We start from the raw sequence: 25355 nt of genomic DNA on the forward strand, positions 1-25355 counted from the left end.
TATATTTTTAATTTTATTCATTATTTTTTTCTTCTTTCTACTGTACTTTTTTGTTATACTGTGTTTTTTTCTTTGTGTTTGTTTTTTTTCTTTGTTTTGCTTTGTTCTCATTTTATTTTAAACTATATTACCTATTTTTACTTTACTACTTTGTTGTTTTGTATTTTTTCCTTTTGTTTTCATCTTTCTTTTGTCTTTACATTTTTTTTATCGTTTTTGTGTGTTTGCTTTATGCTTTCACTGCCTTTTTTTAGTTTGCTTTCTGCATTTGATTTGTTCCTGGTTCTGTGTATTTATTAGTTTACTTTTTAGTGTTTGTTTTAGTTTTTGAGCTTGTTTATTGGTTTGGTTGCTCTCCTCTTCTTCATTCTCTTTTTTTCTTTTCTTTTTGTGAGTGCTTGTGTGTATGTTTCTTCATGTGACTTTGGCTGTTTAGTTTTGCTTTTACCATTTGTCTTGGGGTTTTGTCTCTTTGTTTGTTTGTTTGTTTCTTCTTCCTTTTCTTCCATGCCGTGTGGCTTGCAGGGTCTTGGTGCTCCAGCTGGGGGACAGGTCTGAGCCTCTGAGGTGGGAGAGCTGAGTCCAGGACGTTGCACCACCAGAGAACTCCTGGGCCCATGTAATATTAATCGGTCAGAGCTCTCCCAGAGGTCTCCATCCCAACACTAAAACCCAGCTCCACCTAAAGGGCCAGCAAGCTCCAGTGCTGGACGCCTCATACAAACAACAAGCAAGACAGGAACACAACCCCACCCATTAGCAGTCAGGCTGCCTAAAGTCACACTAAGCTCACAGACACCCCAAAACACACCACCGAATGCGGCCCTGCCCATCAGAGGGACAAGATCCAGCCCCACGCACCAGAACACAGGGACCAGTCCCCTCCACCAGGAAGCCTACACAAGCCACTGGACCAACCTCACGTACTGGGTGAGAGAAGTAAGAGGAACTATGGTCCTGCAGCCTGCTTTCTGACCTCAAACACAGTAAGTTAAATAAAATGAGAAGACAGAGAAATATGCAGCAGATGAAGAAGCAAGGTAAAATCCCACAAGACCAAACAAATGAAGAGCAGATAGGCAGTCTACCTGAAAAAGAATTCAGAGTAATGATAGTAAAGATAATCCAAAATCTCAGAAGCAGAATGGAGAAAATACAACAAACGTTTAACAAGGACCTAAAAGAACTAAGGAGCAAACAAACAGTGATGAACAGCACAATAAATGAAATTAAAAATTCTCTAGAAGGAATCAATAGCAGAATAACTGAGGCAGAAGAATGGATAAGTGACCTGGAAGATAAAATAGTGGAAATAAATACCACAGAGCAGAATAAAGAAAAAGAATGAAAAGAATTGAGGACAGTCTCAGAGACCCATAGGACAACATTAAACACACCAACATTTGAATTACAGTGGTCCCAGAAGAAGAAGAGAAAAAAAAGGGTCTAAGAAAATATTTGAAGAGATTATAGCTGAAAACTTCCCTAATATGGGAAAGGAAATAGTCAATCAAGTCTGGAGAATGCAGAGAGTCTCATACAGGATAAACCCAAGGAGAAACACACCGAGACACCTACTAATGAAACTATCAAAAATTAAATACAAAAAAATATTAAAAGCAGCAAGGGAAAAACAACAAATAACATACAAGGGAATCCCCATAAGGTTAACAGCTGATCTTTCAGCAGAAACTCTGCAGGCCAGAAGGGAATGGCAGGATATATTTAAAATGATGAAATGCAAAAACCTACAACCAAGATTACTCTACCCAGCAAGGATCTCATTCAGATTCAATGGAGAAATCAAAAGCTTTACAGACAAGCAAAAGCTACGTGAATTCAGTACCACCAAACCAGCTCTACAACAGATGCTAAAGGAAATTCTCTAAGCGGGAAACACAAGAGAAGAAAAGGACCTACAAAAACAAACCCAAAACAATTAAGAAAATGGTCATAGGAACATACATATTGATAATTACCTTAAATGTGAATGGATTAAATGCTCCAACCAAAAGACATAGACTGGCTGAATGGATACACAAACAAGACCCATATATATGCTGCCTACAAGAAACCCACTTCAGACCTAGGGACACATAAAGACTGAAAGTGAGGGGATGGAAAAAGGTATTCCATCCAAATGGAAATCAAAAGAAAGCTGGAGTAGCAATGCTCATGTCAGACAAAATACACTTTAAAATAAAGACTATTACACGAGACAAAGAAGGACACTATATAATGATCAAGGGATCAATCCAAGAAGACATAACAACTATAAATATTTATGCACCCAACAGAGGAGCACCTCAATACATGAGGCAAATGCTATCAGCCATAAAAGTGGAAATCAACAGTAACACAGTAATAGTGGGAGACTTTAAGACCCCACTTACACCAACAGACAGATCATCCAAACAGAAAATAAATAAGGAAACACAAGCTTTAAATGACACATTAGACCAGATGGACTTAATTGATATTTACAGGACATTCCATCCAACAACAACAGAATACACTTTCTTCTCAAGTGCACACGGAACATTCTCCAGGATAGATCACATCTTGGGTCACATATCAAGCCTCCGTAAATTTAAGAAAATTGAAATTGTATAAGCATCTTTTCCGACCACAATGCTATGAGACTAGATATCAATTACAGGGAAAAAAACTGTAAAAAATGCAAACACATTGAGGCTAAACAACACACTACTAAATAACCAAGAGATCACTGAGAAATTAAAGAGGAAATCAAAAAATACCCAGAAACAAATGACAATGAAAACATGACAACCCAAAACCTATGGGATGCAGCAAAAGCAGTCTAAGAGGGAAGTTTATACCAACCCAATCCTACCTCAAGAAACGAGAAAAACCTCAAATAACCTAACCTTACACCTAAAGCAATTAGAGAAAGAAGAAGAAAAAAACCCTAAAGCTAGCAGAAGGAAAGAAATCATAAAGATCAGATTGGAAATAAATGAAAAAGAAATGAAGGAAACTATAGCAAAGATCAATAAAACTAATAGCTGGTTCTTTGAGAAGATAAACAAAATTGATAAACCATTGGCCAGAATCATCACGAAAAAAAAGGGAGAGGACCCAAATCAACAGAATTAGAAATGAAAAAGTAGAACTAACAAGTGACACAGCATAAATACAAAGGATCATGAGAGACTACTACAAGCAGCTATATGCCAGTAAAATGGACAACCTGGAAGAAATAGACAAATTCTTAGAAAAGTACAACCTTCCAAGACTGAACCGGGAAGAAATAGAAAATATGAACAGATCAATCACAAGCACTGAAGTTGAAACTGTGATTAAAAATCTTCCAGCAAAAAAAAGCCCAGGGCAAGATGGTTTCACAGGCAAATTCTATCAAGCATTTATAGAAGAGCTAACAACTATCATTCTCAAACTCTTCCAACAAACAGCAGAGGGAGGAACACTCCCAAACTCATTGCACGAGGCCACCATCACTGATACCAAAACCAGACAAGGATGTCACAAAAAAAGAAAATTACAGGCCAATAACACTGATGAACATAGATACAAAAATCCTCAACAAAATACTAGCAAGCAGAATCTAACAGCACATTAAAAGGATCATACACCATGATCAAATGGGGTTTACTCAAGGAATGCAAGGATTCTTCAATATATGCAAATCAATCAATGGGATACACCATATTAACAAACTGAAGGATAAAAACCATATGATAATCTCAACAGATGCAGAAACAGCTTTTGACAAAATTCAACACCCATTTATGATAAAAACTCTCCAGAAAGTGCACATAGAGGGAACCTACCTCAACATAATAAAGAACACATATGACAAACCCACAGCCAACATCTTTTTTTTTTAATTTTTAAATTTTATTTAATTTATTTTTTTTTACAGCAGGTTCTTATTAGTCATCAATTTTATACACATCAGTGTATACATGTCAATCCCAATCGCCCAATTCAGTACACCACCATCCCCACCCCCCCGCAGCTTTCCCCCCTTGGTGTCCATACGTTTGTTCTCTACATCTGTGTCTCAACTTCTGCCCTGCAAACTGGTTCATCTGTACTATTTTTCAAGGTTCCACATACATGCGTTAATATACGATATTTGTTTTTCTGTTTCTGACTTACTTCACTCTGTATGACAGTCTCTAGATCCATCCACGTCTCTAAAAGTGACTCAATTTTGTTCCTTTTTATGGCTGAGTAATATTCCACTGTATATATGTACCACAACTTCTCTATCCATTCGTCTGTTGATGGGCATTTAGTTTGCTTCCATGACCTGGCTATTGTAAACAGTGCTGCAGTGAACATTGGGGTGCATGTGTCTTTTTGAATTATGGTTTTCTCTGGGTATACGCCCAATAGTGCGATTGCTGGATCATATGGTAATTCTAGTTTTAGTTTTTTAAGGAACCTCCATACTGTTCTCTATAGTGGCTGTATCAATTCACATCCCCAATAACAGTGCAAGAGGGTTCCCTTTGCTCCACAGCCTCTCCAGTATTTCTTGTTTGTAGATTTTCTGATGATGCCCATTCTAACTGGTGTGAGATGATACCTCATTGTAGTTTTTATTTGCATTTCTCTAATAATTAGTGATGTTGAGCAGCTTTTCATGTGTTTTTTGGCCATCTGTATGTCTTCTTTGGAGAAATGTCTATTTAGGTCTTCTGCCCATTTTTGAATTGGGTTGTTTGTTTCTTTAATAATGAGCTGCATGAGCTGTTTAAATATTTTAGGAGATTAAACCTTTGTCCGTTGATTCGTTTGCAAATATTTTCTCCCATTCTGAGGGTTGTCTTTTCGTCTTGTTTATGGTTTCCTTCGCTGTGCAAAAATTTTAAGTTTCATTAGGTCCCATTTGTTTATTTTTGTTTTTATTTCCATTACTCTAGGAGGCGGATCAAAAAAGATCTTGCTGTGATTTATGTCAAAGAGTGTTCTTCCTATGTTTTCCTCTAAGAGTTTTATAGTGTCTGATCTTACATTTAGGTCTCGAATCCATTTTGAGTTTATTTTTGTGTATGGTGTTAGGGAGTGTTCTAATTTCATTCTTTTACATGTAGCTGTCCAGTTTTCCCAGCACCACTTATTGAAGAGACTGTCTTTTCTCCATTGTATATCCTTGCCTCCTTTGTCATAGATTAGTTGACCATAGGTGTGTGGGTTTATCTCTGGGCTTTCTATCCTGTTCCATTGATCTATGTTTCTGTTTTTGTGCCAGTACCATATTGTCTTGATTACTGTAGCTTTGTAGTATAGTCTGAAGTCAAGGAGTCTGATTCCTCCAGCTCCGTTTTTTTCCCTCAAGACTGCTTTGGCTATTTGGGGTCTTTTGTGTCTCCATACAAATTTTAAGATTTTTTGTTCTAGTTCCATAAAAAATGCCATTGGTAATTTGATAGGGATTGCATTGAATCTGTAGATTGCTTTGGGTAGTATAGTCATTTTCACAATATTGATTCTTCCAATCCAAGAACATGGTATATCTCTCCACCTGTTGGTATCATCTTTAATTTCTTTCAACAGCGTCTTATAGTTTTCTGCATACAGGTCTTTTGTCTCCCTTGGTAGGTTTATTCCTAGGTATTTTATTCTTTTTGTTGCAGTGGTAAATGGGAGTGTTTCCTTAATTTCTCTTTCAGATTTTTCATCATTGGTGTATAGGAATGCAAGAGATTTCTGTGGATTAATTCTGTATCCTGCCACTTTACCAAATTCATTGATCAGCTCTAGTAGTTTTCTGGTGACATCTTTAGGATTCTCTCTATATAGTATCATGTCATCTGCAAACAGTGACAGTTTTACTTCTTCTTTTCCAATTTGGATTCCTTTTATTTCTTTTTCTTCTCTGATTGCCGTGGCTAGGACTTCCAAAACTATGTTGAATAATAGTGGTGAGAGTGGACATCCTTGTCTTGTTCCTGATCTAGAGGAAATGCTTCAGTTTTTCACCATTGAGAATGATGTTTGCTGTGGGTTTGTCATATATGGCCTTTATTATGTTGAGGTAGGTTCCCTCTATGCCCACTTTCTGGAGAGTTTTTATCATAAATGGGTGTTGAATTTTGTCAAAAGCTTTTTCTGCATCTATTGAGATGATCATGTGGTTTTTATTCTTCAATCTGTTAATATGGTGTATCACATTGATTGATTTTCATATACTGAAGAATCCTTGCATCCCTGGGATAAATCCCACTTGATCATGGTGTATGATCCTTTTAATCTGTTTCTGGATTCTGTTTGCTAGTATTTTGTTGAAGATTTTTGCATCTATATTCATCAGTGATATTGGTCTGTAATTTTCTTTTTTTGTAGTATGTTTGTCTGGTTTTGGTATCAGGGTGATGGTGGCCTCATACAATGAGTTTGGGAGTATTCCTTCCTCTGCAATTTTTTGGAAGAGTTTGAGAAGGATGGGTGTTAGCTCTTCTCTAAATGTTTGATAGAATTCACCTGTGAAGCCATCTAGTCCTGGACTTTTGTTTGTTGGAAGATTTTTAATCACAGTTTCAATTTCATTACTTGTGATTGGTCTGTTCATATTTTCTATTTCTTCCTGGTTCAGTCTTGGAAGGTTATACCTTTCTAAGAATTCATCCATTTCTTCCAGCTTGTCCAGTTTATTGGCATAGAGTAGCCTGTAGTAGTCTCTTAGGATGCTTTGTATTTCTGCAGTTGTCTGTTGTAACTTCTCCTTTTACATTTCTAATTTTACTGATTTGAGTCCTCTCCCTCTTTTTCTTGATGAGTCTGGCTAATAAATTTTGTTTATCTTCTCAAAGAACCAGCATTTAGTTTTATTGATCTTTGCTATTGTTTTCTTTGTTTCTATTTCATTTATTTCTGCTCTGATCTTTATGATTTCTTTCCTTCTGCTAACTTTGGGTTTTGCTTGTTCTTCTTTCTCTAGTACCTTTAGGTGTAAGGTTAGATTGTTTATTTGAGATTTTTCTTGTTTCTCGAGTTAGGCTTGTATAGCTATAAACTTCCCTCTTAGATCTGCTTTTGCTGCATCCCATAGGTTTTGGATCGTCGTGTTTTCATTGTCATTTGTCTCTAGGTATTTTTTGATTTCCTCTTTGATTTCTTCAGTGATCTCTTGGTTATTTAGTAACGTATTGTTTCGCCTCCACGTGTTTGTCTTTTTTACATTTTTTTCCCTGTAATTCATTTCTAATCTCATAGCATTGTGGTCAGAAAAGATGCTTGATATGATTTCAATTTTCTTAAATTTACTGAGGCTTGATTTGTGACCCAAGATGTGATCTATCCTGGAGAACATTCCATGCGCACTTGAGAAGAAAGTGTAATCTGCTCTTTTTGGATGGAATGTCCTATAAATATCAATTAAATCTATCTGGTCTATTGTGTCATTTAAAGCTTCTGTTTCCTTACTTATTTTCATTTTGGATGATTTGTCCATTGGTGTAAGTGAGGTGTTAAAGTCCCCCACTATCACTGTGTTACTGTTGATTTCATCTTTTATAGTTGTTAGCAGTTACCTTATGTATTGAGGTGTTCCTATGTTGGGTGCATATATATTTATAATTGCTATATCTTCTTCTGGATTGATGCCTTGATCATTATGTAGTGTCCTTCCTTGTCTCTTGTAACATTCTTTATTTTAAAGTCTATTTTATCTGATATGAGTATTGCTACTCCAGCTTTCTTTTGATTTCCATTTGCATGGAATATCTTTTTCCATCCACTCACTTTCAGTCTGTATGTGTCCCTAGGTCTAAAGTGGGTCTCTTGTAGACAGCATATATATGGGTCTTGTTTTTGTATCTATTCAGCCAGTCTATGTCTTTTGGTTGGAGCATTTAATCCATTCACATTTAAGGTAACTAGCGATATGTATGTTTCTATGACCATTTTCTTAATTGTTTTGGGTTTATTTTTGTAGGTCCTTTTCTCCTCTTGTGTTTCCCACTTAGAGAAGTTCCTTTAGCATTTGTTGTAGAGCTGGTTTGGTGGTGCTGAATTCTCTTAGCTTTTGCTTGTCTGTAAAGCCTTTGATTTCTCCATTGAATCTGAATGAGATCCTTGCCAGGTAGAGTAATGTTGGTTGTAGTTTCTTCCCTTTCATCACTTTAAGTATGTCATGCCACTCCCTTCTGCCTTGGAGAGTTTCTGCTGAGAAATCAGCTGTTAACCTTATGGGAGTTCCCTTGTATGTTATTTGTCGTTTTTCCCTTGCTGCTTTCAATAATTTTTCTTTGTCTTTAATTTTTGCCAATTTGATTACTATGTGTCTCGGCGTGTTTCTCCTTGGGTTTATCCTGTATGGGACTCTCTGAGCTTCCTGGACTTCGGTGGCTATTTCCTTTCCCATGTTAGGGAAGTTTTTGACTATAATCTCTTCAAATATTTTCTCTGGTTCTTTCTCTCTCTCTTCTCCTTCTGGGACCCGTATAATGCGAATGTTGTCGTGTTTAATGTTGTCCCAGAGGTCTCTTAGGCTGTTTTCATTTCTTTTCATTCTTTTTTCTTTATTCTGTCCTGCAGCAGTGAATTCTACCATTCTGTCTTCCAGGTCACTTATCCGTTCTTCTGCCTCAGTTATTCTGCTATTGATTCCTTCTAGTGTATTTTCCATTTCAGTTATTGTATTGTTCATCTCTGTTTGTTTGTTCTTTAATTCTTCTAGGTCTTTGTTAAACATTTCTTGCATCTTCTCGATGTTTGCCTCCATTCTTTTTCCGAGGTCCTGGATCATCTTCACTACCATTACTCTGAATTCTTTTTCTGGAAGGTTGCCTATCTCCACTTCATTTAGTTGTTTTTCTGGGGTTTTATCTTGTTCCTTCATCTGGTACATAGCCCTCTGCCTTTTCATCTTGTCTATCTTTCTGTGAATGTGGTTTTTGTTCCACAGGCTGCAGGAGTGTAGTTCTTCTTGCTTCTGCTGCCTGCCCTCTGGTGGATGAGGCTATCTAGGAGGCTTGTGTAAGTTTCCTGATGGGAGGGACTGGTAGTGGGCAGAGCTGACTGTTGCTCTGGTGGGCAGAGCTCAGTAAAACTTTAATCCACTTGACTGTTGATGGGTGCGGCTGGGTTCCCTCCCTGTTGGTTGTTTGGCCTGAGGCAACCCAACACTGCAGCCTACCTGGGCTCTTTGGTGGGGCTGATGACAGACTCTGGGAGGGCTCAGGCCAAGGAGTACTTCCCAGAACTTCTGCTGCCAGTGTCCTTGTCCCCACGGTGAGCCACAGCCACCCCCTCCCCCGCCTCTGCAGGAGACCCTCCAACACTAGCAGGTAGGTCTGGTTCAGTCTCCCCTGGGATCACTGCTCCTTCCCCTGGGTTCCGATGCACACACTACTTTGTGTGTGCCCTCCAAGAGTAGAGTCTCTGTTTCCCCCAGTCCTGTCGAAGTCCTGCAATCAATTCCCACTAGGCTTCAAAGTCTGATTCTCTAAGAATTCCTCCTTCCGTTGCCAGACCCCCAGGTTGGGAAGCCTGACGTGGGGCTCAGAAGCTTCACTCCAGTGGGTGGACTTCTGTGGTATAAGCGTTCTCCAGTGTGTGAGTCACCCACCCAGCAGTTATGGGAATTGATTTTACTGTGATTGCGCCCCTCCTACCATCTCACTGTGGCTTCTCCTTTGTCTTTGGATGTCGGGTATCTTTTTTGTTGAGTTCCAGTGTCTTCCTGTCGATGATTGTCCAGCAGCTAGTTGTGATTCTGGTGTTCTTGCAAGAGGTAGTGAGAGCACGTCCTTCTACTCCACCATATTGATTCCTCTCCAACATCATTCTTAATGGTGAAAAACTGAAAGCATTTCCTCTAAGATCAGGAACAAGACAAGGGTGCCCACTCTCACCACTAAAAAAAATGTGCTGTGGATTTCAGTGTATTTTCACTCTGTCTTCCACTGTCTTATTAATTGTTCCTTCTCACTTTCAAAGGCAATGAAACTTGGAGAGTCCTTCTGGAAGGGAAACATCTGCTCCTCCTAAACCATCAAGCCACAAGCCATCCTTTACAGGGAAGACATGGGAAACCAGAAAGTAAACGCAACTGGGCTCTTCCGTTTCAATACCGAGAACCACATGGCTTCTACACCTTTTGATTAGAGTTTCCATCACTGGAGGAGCTGGCATACATTTACCCCCAGATCACCAAACACCAAACCAGGAGAAGTTTTGAAGATCATCAGATCCAACCCCCCTCAATTCATAGAGCAGAAAACCAAAGGCCAAAGTAGTTAGGTGATTGATAACACCCAGTTCCCCTGCCCCACATTTCCAAGGCTGCCTGTTTCTCTCCATGCTGGCAACTCAGGGCTCTTCCTGTTATAGCAGGTAGCATCCATGACAAGCTACATGGGGGAAATCTACAGCTTTCACCTGCTACCAAGCATGTGGCTCTTATCGCTCCCAAGCCATCTGGCACGGGAAAGATGACCCTGTGCTCTTGACCCGCACTCTCTGGGATGCCTGTCTAGAAGTTGGGGTCCTTCTCTCAGCACCTAGGTGATCTGGGGCACCAAATCCATACCACCATCACATCATGCCAATCCATAACATCCAGTCTCTGCCAAAAGAGGCACATGTTCACCAATGCAGCAATACCTGCCAGTCATGCTCAACGTGTTACCTTCTGGTATCTTCTAGTATGCAGAATAGACACCAATGCTTCTCCCAGCAAACTAAAGGCTGGCTAATCACAGATGAAATTCCAGCTTTGAGATCTCACATGTTCCCCTGCACCACAGAGCTGTTCTCTGCCCCACACCCCAAGCCTAGAAATGAACTGATTCAATGATAGCATCATCAGTTTTACCTTACATTCTTCATCCAACAGGTCCAAGATGCCCAGCTTAGCTTCTATGAGGTCAATACAAGGTTGGTTATCATAAAAGTCAATCAAGGTCCAAGGGATCTGCTCCTTCATGTATTCCTCTTGCTCCAACTTGAATACATGCTGGTGTAAGAAGTGAAAAGTCAAGGTTAGTGAACTATAGACACACCTTAACTTTCAACTCCCCTGAGCTTCAACCACATGGGTTCTGAGCCCTGGAGGATGGTGCATACTCACTAGAAAAGGTTTAGGCACAAGTCACAGTCATTAATGCAGAAGAAAAAAGCTCAGTTAGGTGATCCTCACTCCCATGTGAACCCTTCCCTAGGACACTCCAATAATCACCTGTACTGTCATACCTCAACCAGTAGCAAGAAGCCTCATAGCTGGCTTGCAATTGCTCAAATACCCCAGAAGCTCGGGGTCAAAAAGAGTGGGAGTCAAAGCCAAGGAGAGGATCACTGACCTCCTTCTGAAAAGTGGGGAGCACCTGCCTAGAGCTGGGGCACCACCAGGAAACTAAGGGCAGGTCAGGGCAGAGCTAGAGCCCACTGACCCTGGACAGAAGAGAAGTAGGCTGGGCTGTCTGTCACTCCCTGGTTGGGAGAGAGGTCTCCCCAACCCGACATCTCCGGGTCCAGAAAAACCTACCAAGTTGAACTGTTGCTGGAGCTTCTCATTCGCATAGTTGATACAAAACTGCTCAAAGCTGTTCACGTCAAATGTCTCAAACCTGCAGAATGGAAAGAGCAGAGGATAAAGTAAGAGACATCTCCTTTTACCAAAGGAATCACTGGGACTTCAGCAAGGCAGCCCTCCTCCTCTGCTCCCATCCGGCTCTAGTCTTAAATCCAGCACACAAGTCCCATCTGCTCTTGTGCCCAAAGAGACCACTGTTGCCAGCATCAGTACGACAGAGTCCTATTAAATAGGAGAGCAAGAATGTACATCTTTTTCGCAATTAGAAAAAGTACTGACAGCAGGACATTTGGAAAAAGCAGGTGTAAAAAAGAGAAAGTCACCCATGATTCTATCACACATGTTAACCACCAGTTACATTTGGGTATGTTTCCTTCTAGCGATTTTACATTTTTGAAGAAAAGTAGAATTATATGTAAAATTATACCTATATGTGTCATTTAACTCCCCATTCGTTATTCAACGTTTTCCCATGCCATTGTTCTTCAAAGGCATCAGTTTTTTTAATTTATTTATTGGTTTTTGGCTGCGTTGGGTCTGTTTTTTTGGCTGCATTGGGTCTTCATTGCTGCCCGCGGCCTTTCTTTAGTTGCGGTGAGCAGGGGCTACTCTTCATTGCATTCTCTTGTTGCAGAGCACAGGCTCTGCTCTAGGCAGGTGGACTTCAGTAGTTGCAGCATGCGGGCTCAGTAGTTGCGGCACGTGGACCCTAGAGTGCACGGGTTTCAGTAGTTGCAGCGTGTGGGCTCAGTAGTTGCGGCGCATGGGCTCTAGGTGCGTGGGTCTCAGTAGTTGTGGCTTGCGGGCTCTAGAGTGCAGGTTCAGTAGCTGTGGCGCACGGGTTTAGTTGCTCCGCAGCACGTGGGATCTTCCCGGACCAGGGATCGAACCCGTGTCCCCTGCACTGGCAGGCAGATTCTTAACCACTGCGCCACCAGGGAAGTCCCGAAAGACATCAGTTTTAATGTCTGCCTCATGGACCCTCGTATGGATCAGAGATGCTGCCTTAGGCCTGAGGATCGTACAGGTGCCCAAGTGAGGGGAGCAGTGGGGCCAGAATTTAGCTGATGCCCCCCTCAAGTCTGGGAGGGAGCATTTGCCCCAGAAGGGATGCCTTTTTCCAATTCACACAAAGGCTTCTCCTGGGCTGGCAGTGGCCCCCACGCAGATGAATCATAATTTAACCAGTCACCTATTGCAGGACATTTTGGTTCTTCTTCCAGTTTTTAGCTGCTATCACTGCTGTGACAAATATTGGATATACATCTTTGAATTAATGATCCTTAGGATGCTATTCTAGAAGGAAAATTACCATGTTGGAGTTTGTTTTCTTAAATGGTAGAAGAAAATTACCTTCCAGAAAGATGGAGCCAATTGATGTTATCATCCTACCCCCACCCCAGCCTTCCAATGTATGGAAGCATCTTGTTCACCTGATCCTGGTTAATAATGTTGTTTTTAAATTCATGTTTGACTTAGAGTTTATGTATGATAAGATGCACCAATTTGGAAGATATATTTCAATGAGTTTCTGATAAATATTATACTACATGTGTCCACCATCACAATCCAGATATAGAACCATTTTTATCACCACAATCACCCCAAAAGTTCCCTTGTGCTCTAATCAGGTACGTTCTCATTGCCCCTCACTGGGAGTATTAATGCATCACAGATCTTTGGTCAGTAATGTAGATTAACTTTTAAAAACCTTTGGTTAATTATTATGTGAAAAATGTTCTTCTTTGATTTTTAATATCTTTTGATTATTGATAGAGCTCAACATTTTTCTGTGTGTGTGTGTACTAGTTGTCTGTACCTTGTGAACTGTCTGTGATTGGTGAAGTATTTGTTGGGTTTTAACTTTAAAAATGGACTTATTTGAGCTCTTTATACTTTAGATCATCAACACTGACATCAACTGCTCAACTGAAATGTTTGCAATATGGCTCGATCACTGCCGGGGAAGGGAGTTGGAGAAGAGGTGGAGCCTGCAGAGAGGAGGGCAGGTAAAGAGATGAGACACGGCACGGCACAGCACAGCCAGGCACAGTCCCGCCTGCAGGCCTTGTATGCTACACTTGAGGGGTTTGGATTTCACCAGGAGAAATGGGGAGAATTTGAAGGATTTTAAATTAAGAAATGACAACCAGGGTTTCCCTGGTGGTGCAGTGGCTAAGAATCCGCCTGCCAATGCAGGGGACATGGGTTCAAGCCCTGGTCTGGGAAGATCCCACATGCCGCGGAGCAACTAAGCCTGTGTGCCACAACTACTGAGCCTGCGCTCTAGAGCCTGCGAGCCACCACTACTGAGCCCGCGTGCCACAACTCTGAAGCCTGCACACCTAGAGCCCGTGCACCGCAACAAGAGAAGCCACCGCGATGAGAAGCCCGTGCACCACAGTGAAGAGTAGCCCCCACTCGCCACAACTAGAGAAAGCCCACGTGCAGCAACGACCCAACGCAGCCAAAAATAAATAAAATAAATTTATTAAAAAAAAAAAAAAGAAATGACAACCATACTTTCATCTTAGAAACACTGTGATTTGTGGGAAGGTGTGCAAGACTGAATGCAGGAGGTTGAGTAAGGCAGTTATTACTGGAGCAATAATTCAGGAAAGATCCAATCAGGTCATGGCTTAGGCTGGTGGTGGCCAAGTAATGGGAAGGTTCTAAAGACATTAAGGAAGGTGGAAATGAGAGGACTTCAAATGACCAATGGCATGTGGAGATAAGATTCACTTGTACAACTGAACAGATGTGATCACCCACCAAGCTGGGAGCATTATTATAGCATCAGCAGCTTTAGCTACAAGTGAGTGGGGCCACCATGTTCGCAGAGCAAAGGCATCAGGCTGAGGGGGTAAGAAGGGGTAGAAATCGAGGAGGAAGAGGTACCTTTTTCTCATTCACGCACCACGCTGAATGAGCTGACAGGGACCCTGTAAATGAGCACCTATAGACCACCAAGCCCTAGATGCTTCATGAGCCCACTGAACACCCACAACAAACAAGAGCTCGGGTCTATTACTAATCCCATCCTACTGTTGAAGAAACTAAATAACCTGTCTGAAGTCAGAGAGTCAGTAGACAGAAGACCCAATATTTGAACCCAGAGAGAGTGATTTCTGAGACCACATTAACTCAGAAAGGAGTAAAAGTTCCCTTTAAGAAAGAATGAAAAATAAATAAGTCAATAAAAAATTTAAAAAGAAAAAAGAAAGAAAGAAAGAATGAAGAGGACGCCGTGTGCCCAGGTGAGTGCTGCTGCTCTGGACGGGCTGGGCTTGCGAAAGCCTCAACATGCCTTTGGCTAGAGATTTACTGCATCCTCCCTTGGAAGAAGAAAAGAAAAAACATTAAAAAAACCCGGCTGGTTCAAAGTCCAAATTCTTTATGGATGTAAAATGTCCAGGTTGCTACAGGATTACCACAGTTTTCAGCCATGCTCAGACAGTGGTGGTTTGTGTTGGTTGTTCAACAGTGTTGTGCCAGCTGATGGGAGGAAAGGCCAGACTCACAGAAGGGTGTTCGTGTAGAAGAAAGCACCACTAATGATCCACACAACTTCCTGGATTTGTGTTCTATCACAGAAAGCCTTATCTGTTTAGTAATTCTAGTTAATCTACCAAGATGATGTAATTATGTTTAATTTTATAAGGTAAAATGCTCTCCTATTTTGATGTTAGTTTTTCAATAAAGTTTTGATTATGAGCATAAATAAATAAATACATAAAGAAGGAAGAGATGACTAGGAAGGGCTGTGGAGAAGAGGAAAACTTCCCAGGGGAGGAAGTGTTTGAGTACGTGGAGAGCAGGAGAGGGGTGACACCGAGGGACCCCAGGCTGGGGACACAGGCTTCAGCCTTCATAACCTCACATCGCTAGCCCTCTCACTCTTTGTATGGGTGATTGAATTTTCTCAGTCTTACATAAAATTATGCCAGCCCTTCCAAACAGGCTGAACTACCACTCCCTAATAGAAATGTTGGAGCTGCCCCTGGTGGGGTTGCGGACGGTAGTGGTGGTGGAGAGGCAGCACCGTAAGGAGCAGAACCAGCAAAAATAAATGCATCAGATGCCCAGCAGGGTTGGCTCAGTGCCCAGAAAACATCAGGCTTCTCCTCCTCCTCCTCAGTGCCCACCTCCCCCACCAAGGTATAAGACGAGGAAAAGTGGGAAATCATCGTGAGATCAAAGGAATCAACTGCTTGGAGACAACCACATTAAAGCACAGCCTTTGGTCATGCCCACAGCAGAGAAGTAATTCTAGGTCAATAAAACACGATCAAAGATGCAAAATCCAAGCTGGAGGCACTCCAGACCATGCAGGAGGGAGGCACTGGTTCTGCCAGTCCTTACCCTGGATTAGGGTCCTCCCAGCCCAGAGGATGGTCCTATAGCCCGAGTTATGTCTCCTAGAACCTCATTTCCTCCACCTATAATCCCGTCACATCCCAAGAAAGGTTGCTGATGACAGCCAAGTCCCAGAGGAAATTTAATTAATAAAACCTAGAAGGAAGATAAAAGAGCTACCCTAGCAATCGGCCAGATAACAGCACTTGGGTGTGCTTGCTGAGCTTGTACTGGGCTCCACAGATAAAGGATTTAAATATCTCCCACTTGTCATTTTTTAAAGGTTTACATTAGTAGCACTCCACAAATAACATTCTCATTAATTTGAGAGGGCCTGAAATTAGCTCATAATTTCCCTATTTCTAAGATATTATCTGGTAACAATTCCTCTGCCGTCTAGTGTAATTACTGTAATGCTGGAGGGCCAGACATGAATGAGGGGTTTGGGTAGCTTGGAAAATGTCTAACATGACTGACCTCAGAAAACCACAGATAGGGAGATAGGGCAACTTCTCTAAATTAAATTATATTTGTAGTAATTCTTGCCATCAATAGAGATGACTTTTTAAAATAAACACAATGGACAGTTACAGAAAGATAGAGAAGATGAAAAGGCAGAGGGCTATGTCCCAGATGAAGGAACAAGATAAAACCCCAGAAAAACAACTAAATGAAGTGGAGATAGGAAACCTTCCAGAAAAAGAATTCAGAATAATGATAGTGAAGATGATCCAGGACCTTGGAATAAGAATGGAGGCAAAGATTGAGAAGATGCAAGAAATGATTAACAAAGACCTAGAAGAATTAAAGAACAAACAAACAGAGATGACCAATACAATAACTGAAATGAAAACTACACTAGAAGGAATCAATAGCAGAATAACTGAGGCAGAAGAACGGATAAGTGACCTGGAAGACAGAATGATGGAATTCACTGCTGCGGAACAGACTAAAGAAAAAAGAATGAAAAGAAATGAAGACAGCCTAAGAGACCTCTGGGACAACATTAAACGCAACAACATTCGCATTATAGGGGTCCCAGAAGGAGAAGAGAGAGAGAAAGGACCAGAGAAAATATTTGAAGAGATTATAGTCGAAAACTTCCCTAACATGGGAAAGGAAATAGCCACCCAAGTCCAGGAAGCGCAGAGAGTCCCATACAGGATAAACCCAAGGAGAAACACGCCGAGACACATAGTAATCAAAGTGGCAAAAATTAAAGACAAAGAAAAATTATTGAAAGCAGCAAGGGAAAAACGACAAATAACATACAAGGGAACTCCCATAAGGTTAACAGCTGATTTCTCAGCAGAAACTCTGCAAGCCAGAAGGGAGTGGCATGATATACTTAAAGTGATGAAAGGGAAGAACCTACAACCAAGATTACTCTACCCGGCAAGGATCTCATTTAGATTTGATGGAGAAATCAAAAGCTTTACAGACAAGCAAAAGCTAAGAGAATTCAGCACCACCAAACCAGCTCTACAACAAATGCTAAAGGAACTTCTCTAAGTGGGAAACACAAGAGAAGAAAAGGACCTACAAAAACAAACCCAAAACAATTAAGAAAATGGTCATAGGAACATACATAACGATTATTACCTTAAACGTGAATGGATTAAATGCCCCAACCAAAAGACATAGACTGGCTGAATGGATACAAAAACAAGACCCATATATATGCTGTCTACAAGAGACCCACTTTAGACCTAGGGACACATACAGACTGAAAGTGAGGGGATGGAAAAAGATATTCCATGCAAATGGAAATCAAAAGAAAGCTGGAGTAGCTATACTCATATCAGATAAAATAGACTTTAAAATAAAGAATGTTACAAGAGACAAGGAAGGACACTACATAATGATCCAGGGATCAATCCAAGAAGAAGATATAACAATTATAAATATATATGCACCCAACATAGGAGCACCTCAATACATAAGGCAACTGCTAACAGCTATAAAAGAGGAAATCGACAGTAACACAATAATAGTGGGGGACTTTAACACCTCACTTACACCAATGGACAGATCATCCAAAATGAAAATAAGTAAGGAAACAGAAGCTTTAAATGACACAATAGACCAGATAGATTTAATTGATATATATCGGACATTCCATCCAAAAACAGCAGATTACACGTTCTTCTCAAGTGCGCACGGAACATTCTCCAAGATAGATCACATCTTGGGTCACAAATCAAGCCTCAGTAAATTTAAGAAAATTGAAATCATATCAAGCATCTTTTCTGACCACAACGCTATGAGATTAGAAATGAATTACAGGGAAAAAAACGTAAAAAGGACAAACACATGGAGGCTAAACAATACGTTACTAAATAACCAAGAGATCACTGAAGAAATCAAAGAGGAAATCAAAAAATACCTAGAGACAAATGACAATGAAAACACGACGACCCAAAACCTATGGGATGCAGCAAAAGCAGTTCTAAGAGGGAAGTTTATAGCTATACAAGCCTACCTAAAGAAACAAGAAAAAGCTCAAGTAAACAATCTAACCTTACACTTAAAGAAACTAGAGAAAGAAGAACAAACAAAACCCAAAGTTAGCAGAAGGAAAGAAATCATAAAGATCAGAGCAGAAATAAATGAAATAGAAACAAAGAAAACAATAGCAAAGATCAATAAAACTAAAAGTTGGTTCTTTGAGAAGATAAACAAAATTGATAAGCCATTAGCCAGACTCATCAAGAAAAAGAGGGAGAGGACTCAAATCAATAAAATCAGAAATGAAAAAGGAGAAGTTACAACAGACACCGCAGAAATACAAAGCATCCTAAGAGACTACTACAAGCAACTTTATGCCAATAAAATGGACAACCTGGAAGAAATGGACAAATTCTTAGAAAGGTATAACCTTCCAAGACTGAACCAGGAAGAAATAGAAAATATGAACAGACCAATCACAAGTAATGAAATTGAAACTGTGATTAAAAATCTTCCAACAAACAAAAGTCCAGGACCAGATGGCTTCACAGGTGAATTCTATCAAACATTTAGAGAAGAGCTAACACCCATCCTTCTCAAACTCTTCCAAAAAATTGCAGAGGAAGGAACACTCCCAAACTCATTCTATGAGGCCACCATCACCCTGATACCAAAACCAGACAAAGACACTACAAAAAAAGAAAATTACAGACCAATATCACTGATGAATATAGATGCAAAAATCCTCAACAAAATACTAGCAAACAGAATCCAACAACACATTAAAAGGATCATACACCACGATCAAGTGGGATTTATCCCAGGGATGCAAGGATTCTTCAATATACGCAAATCAATCAATGTGATACACCATATTAACAAATTGAAGAATAAAAACCATATGATCATCTCAATAGATGCAGAAAAAGCTTTTGACAAAATTCAACACCCATTTCTGATAAAAACTCTCCAGAAAGTGGGCATAGAGGGAACCTACCTCAACATAATAAAGGCCATATATGACAAACCCACAGCAAACATCATTCTCAATGGTGAAAAACTGAAAGCATTTCCTCTAAGATCAGGAACGAGACAAGGATGTCCACTCTCACCACTATTATTCAACATAGTTTTGGAAGTCCTAGCCACGGCAATCAGAGAAGAAAAAGAAATAAAAGGAATACAAATTGGAAAAGAAGAAGTAAAACTGTCACTGTTTGCGGATGACATGATACTATACATAGAGAATCCTAAAACTGCCACCAGAAAACTGCTAGAGCTAATTAATGAATATGGTAAAGTTGCAGGATACAAAATTAATGCACAGAAATCTCTTGCATTCCTATACACTAATGATGAAAAATCTGAAAGAGAAATTATGGAAACACTCCCATTTACCATTGCAACAAAAAGAATAAAATACCTAGGAATAAACCTACCTAGGGAGACAAAAGACCTGTATGCAGAAAACTATAAGACACTGATGAAAGAAATTAAAGATGATACCAACAGATGGAGAGATATACCATGTTCTTGGATTGGAAGAATCAACATTGTGAAAATGACTATACTACCCAAAGCAATCTACAGATTCAATGCAATCCCTATCAAATTACCAATGGCATTTTTTACGGAGCTAGAACAAATCATCTTAAAATTTGTATGGAGACACAAAAGACCCCGAATAGGCAAAGCAGTCTTGAGGCAAAAAAATGGAGCTGGAGGAATCAGACTCCCTGACTTCAGACTATACTACAAAGCTACAGTAATCAAGACAATATGGTACTGGCACAAAAACAGAAACATAGATCAATGGAACAAGATAGAAAGCCCAGACATTAACCCACGCACCTATGGTCAACTAATCTATGACAAAGGAGGCAAAGATATACAATGGAGAAAAGACAGTCTCTTCAATAAGTGGTGCTGGGAAAACTGGACAGCTACATGTAAAAGAATGAAATTAGAATACTCCCTAACACCATACACAAAAATAAACTCAAAATGGATTAGAGACCTAAATATAAGACTGGACACTATAAAACTCTTAGAGGAAAACATAGGAAGAACACTCTTTGACATAAATCACAGCAAGATCTTTTTTGATCCACCTCCTAGAGTAATGGAAATAAAAACAAAAATAAACAAGTGGGACCTAATGAAACTTCAAAGCTTTTGCACAGCAAAGGAAACCATAAACAAGACGAAAAGACAACCCTCAGAATGGGAGAAAATATTTGCAAATGAATCAACGGACAAAGGATTAATCTCCAAAATATATAAACAGCTCATTCAGCTCAATATCAAAGAAACAAACACCCCAATCCAAAAATGGGCAGAAGACCTAAATAGACATTTCTCCAAAGAAGACATACAGATGGCCACGAAGCACATGAAAAGCTGCTCAACATCACTAATTATTAGAGAAATGCAAATCAAAACTACAATGAGGTATCACCTCACTCCTGTTAGAATGGGCATCATCAGAAAATCTACAAACAACAAATGCTGGAGAGGGTGTGGTGAAAAGGGAACCCTCTTGCACTGTTGGTGGGAATGTAAATTGATACAGCCACTATGGAGAACAATATGGAGGTTCCTTAAAAAACTAAAAATAGAATTACCATATGACCCAGCAATCCCACTACTGGGCATATACCCAGAGAAAACCGTAATTCAAAAAGACACATGCACCCGAATGTTCATTGTAGCACTATTTACAATAGCCAGGTCATGGAAGCAACCTAAATGCCCATCAACAGACGAATGGATAAAGAAGATGTGGTACATATATACAATGGAATATTACTCAGCCATAAAAAGGAACGAAATTGAGTCATTTGTTGAGACGTGGATGGATCTAGAGACTGTCATACAGAGTGAAGTAAGTCAGAAAGAGAAAAACAAATATCGTATATTAATGCATGTATGCGGAACCTAGAAAAATGGTACAGATGAGCCAGTTTGCAGGGCAGAAGTTGAGACACAGATGTAGAGAATGGACATATGGACACCAAGGGGGGAAAACTGCGGTGGGGTGGGGATGGTGGTGTGCTGAATTGGGCGATTGGGATTGACATGTATACACTGATGTGTATAAAACTGATGCCTAATAAGAACCTGCAGTATAAAAAAACAAACAAAACAACTAATACTAAAAAAAAAATAAATAAATAAACACAATGGATCAATTTATAGTTCATAAGATTAAAATATCACAAAGAAATTTATATACGAGGGGGAATTGGCTTTCTCTTCCAGAATCAGTGTTGAGAATACTTAGACCAGAATCCTTGGGTGGGAGGAAGGTCAAAACATGGAATAAGATTTGATGCTGAGACCTGAGATCTGTACTCATGGTGGTACAATTATCACCCCTACTTCAACGCTCCCCTATCTTCAAAACGTAGTAGAAAAGTAGAAAATTCCCTTCTCATTCTACCCGACTTCAGGATGGGGTAAGGGATACAAGCACCTCTACGAAAATAAGGTAGTGTCTGTGGGAAAGTGAAACTGCAATAAAAAGAAGTCTACCCATCACTCTGAGTTAATTATTAACTTCCACGAACCATTCATTCCAGAGCAGAGAGGCAATGAGATGCTTTGAAGGTTGGGAAACAGTTCTTCCCCTGGAGCACAGGTCAAAGGAAGTAGACTTTCTTAGCTCAGGCTTGTCTTTCTATTTTACCAAGACCTCTCTCTATCCTTCTACCAAAGGTCGAAAGAGAAGATATGTGATATAGGTTAGACATAGAGGGGGACTTCTAGGGAATGAGTACTAAAAGTCAAACAAGTCCTCTCAAGGTCTCTTTCCCTCCTGAAGCCCATGAAACCTCACAAGGGCACCTTGCAGTCTGTTAGGGAGGCCAACCCTTCTGATCTCTTTACTAGACAATCCCGGGGTGCTAGCTGCACCTTAGAATGGCAGGACTTGCATTCTGTTCACGTGCTTCTCTCTGTGCCCAGATGACCCCACACAGGACTTGTCCTTCAGGGACAGCACAGTTCTAGGCACTGCTCACATCCCAAGGTCAAGAACAGTTCTTCTTCTAGAGCACCTAAGTCCATTCCGTTTGCAGTGTGCTCCAATTCCCGGCTCTTCTCCGTGTCTGAAAATCTAATGTGGGACAGGAAGATGCCCACCATATGGTAACCCTCTCCCAATCCATCAGTCGACTGTCCCAGGAACAGTAAGGGCTGCAAAGAACAGCACGTCATGGACTCTGCCCAACAGAACTACTAGGAGGATAACATGAAACCAGTATATGAAACCTCCCAACTAGTAGAGACTTTATGCGTTACAAGACTTAAAAGGAGGGTGAGCTCATGGGGGTGCTGGCATGGACAGAGAGAAATGGGACTTTATCCAAGCTTTAAGACTATGTAGTGGTGTTTGGTTCCAGGCATGCTCCAAAGGGCTGTGTCAGAGCAATTCTGGAAGGTTGAGCTTGACTTTCGAGCACTCTGAGTTACATGGCTCTCCTGGGAGACTCAGAGATTCCAGGGAGAACCCAATTGCTTCGGGTGATCTGCTGGATCTGAGAACACTGGGGCCAGCTATGCATGTCTACCCTGAAGAAGACATGTCCAGGAATCTTCTGGGCTGTCCAAGGTTGGGTCACTGTTCACAGGCTGCAGGGTAAATGCAATCACTGACTTCTCCCCCTTCATTCTCCATGAAGCCTGTCCATACTAGACAGAGAGGGGATGGGTAGTCTTCTCCAAATAACTAACTTAGGATTGCGAAATTATCTGTAAGTCTATTTTGAAGAGTGAGACCAAGAAAACAAAACATAACAAAGACACAAAGAATTTCCATCAAAGAAGAAAAAAAAAAAAGAATTTTCATCAAAAAAAAAAAAGAATTTCCGTCAAAATGACAAAGGCAAATGGTGAGCCTAAGAAATTTACTTAAAATATATCATTAAAGGCAACTTACAGAATGGTAGAACATGTTTGAGAATCATATTTCTGAAAAGGGGTTAATATCCAGAATATATAAAGAAATCCTGCAACTCAAAAAAAAAAAAGTAAATAACTTGATTTAAAAATGGTCAAAGAACTTAAAACATTTCTCCAAGAAGATATATGAATGGCCAAGAAGCATATGAAAAGATGATCATAAATCATTAGAGAAATGCATATCAAAACCACGAGATACCACCTCATACCTATTGGGATGGCCACTATCAAAAAAACAGAAAACAAAAGTGTCGGCAAGGATGTGGAGAAACTGGAACCCCTGGGCACCATTGGTAAAAATGTAAAATGGTGCAGCTACTATAAAAAACAACATGGAGGTTCCTCAAATAATTAAAAATAGAATTACTATATGATCCAGCAATCCTACTTCTGGTTATATATCCAAGAAGTCTAAAAGAAGAGATGTTTGCACACCCTTCCTTGGTCGTTGCAGCATTTTCACAATAGCCAAGAGGCAGAAGCAGCCCAAATGTCCATCAATGGATGGATAAATAAAATGTGGTACATGCATACAATGTACTATTATTCACCTTTAAAAAAAAAGGAAATCTTGTCACATGCTACAACATGGTTGAATCTTGAGGATGTTATGCTAAGTGAAATAAGATAGTCCCAGAAGATAGATACTATGATTCCATTTACACGAAGTACGTGGAATTGTCAAAATCATAGAGACGGAACGTAGAATGGTGGTTGCCAGGGGCTGGGGGAGGGAAGATGGGAGTTGTTTAATGGGTATAGAGTTTCAGTGTTCCAACATGAAAAAGTTCTAGAGATCTACTGCACATCAATGTGAATATACTTAACATTACTGCACTGTATACGTAAAAACGGTTAAGATGGTAAATTTTATATTGTGTTTTTTCTTTAAACTACAATTTAAAAATACTTTTTAAAATAAATCATTAAAAAGCACTGAATAGAGCTGGATGCAAATTTAAAATTAGGAAATACCATAAGAGACGCAGAAAGTAACACAAGAACTGAGGAAGATATAAAATCCCAGCAAACTCCATTTCCTGTTCCTGGGGCCCAAAAGTCCCTCAGCATCCTCTCCCTCACTATTCCTCAGCATTAGGCATGAATCTATCCCTGCCTTGCTCCCAAAGTCCCCTAGGCCAACTGTCCTCTTCAAGAATGAGCTGGCCATAGCCAAAGCCTCCTGCTATCTTGGCATTTTGAAGGCTCAGGTCAAAGACAAATAAATGTGTATTTTTCCCAAATTGGAACCATTTATTTCTCATTGCCTCGAGGAGGAGAGAGGAATAAAGGATTAAGATTGTAATTAATCAAGCCTGTAGAGGCAAATGCTGGTTAATGCAACATGAAAAGGAAACCCCAGCCAAAAGCTGCCTGGCTCTCTCCTATTAATTTCTATCCCCTGCCTGGTAAGAAATACCCTGCAGGCAGCTTCACAGATCCTTAGTTAAGGAAAAGAGCTCGGCTTGGGTTGGCTAAATTGCCCTGGGTGTTGCTTGCTCTGCACTTTTTGGAGCTGGGGCAGGGGAGCAAGATGTAGGGAAGCCGTGCTTCTACCAGGACACTGGGTATCTGGAACTGTTCAGGAGAGCCTGAGAGAAGGGCCTCTGAGCGGGGGGCTCACCACAGCTGTGGTGGAGGCAGCTGTGGCCCAAGCAATTTACTTAGATGCTCACAGCCTTTTCTACCATCTGAACTAACTACCCTTCGGAACATCATGATAAGGGGAGGTATGTATGTATGATGCTGGCTCACACACTGCTTGCTTATGTATACAGAAGTGACTGTTTATTCACTCTAGCTGCTGATTCTATAGTAACATACTAAACATTTATACAAAAATCTGGAGTGGCTCATTTATACTATGGAACTCCCTCCAGTTGTCTCTAGAATGAGTTTGACTGGTGACCCAGTAACACTCAGTAAAACTCTAACAGTTTATCTACGGACAGTCATCCCAGCTGAAGTAATCAGTACCTACTTGTGGGGGGGGGGGGCAGCAATCCCACTCTTATTTGCTTGCTTTGCACATTTCCAACCTAATTCAGAGAGGAAGATAACT

The 25355-nt window shown here is 40.3% G+C and overlaps 1 protein-coding gene and 1 pseudogene across 4 annotated transcripts in view; one reads left to right on the forward strand and one right to left on the reverse strand.

Moving 5' to 3' along the window:
• Positions 1-25355, reverse strand: part of MYO5B (myosin VB) — a 370856-nt gene that overhangs the window by 102427 nt on the left and 243074 nt on the right. For all 4 annotated transcript variants that reach the window (XM_059894726.1, XM_059894725.1, XM_059894727.1 and 1 more), the window contains exons 11-12: positions 11480-11561; positions 10811-10951 (exon numbers count right to left, since the gene is read on the reverse strand). In XM_059894726.1, the coding sequence (XP_059750709.1) occupies positions 10811-10951; positions 11480-11561 (223 nt within the window). The remainder of the gene's footprint in view (positions 1-10810; positions 10952-11479; positions 11562-25355) is intronic.
• On the forward strand, positions 14831-15124 carry LOC132347885 (small ribosomal subunit protein eS27-like; annotated as a pseudogene).

Source organism: Balaenoptera ricei, chromosome 14 (assembly GCF_028023285.1).
Source record: "Balaenoptera ricei isolate mBalRic1 chromosome 14, mBalRic1.hap2, whole genome shotgun sequence".
NCBI lineage: Eukaryota > Metazoa > Chordata > Mammalia > Artiodactyla > Balaenopteridae > Balaenoptera > Balaenoptera ricei.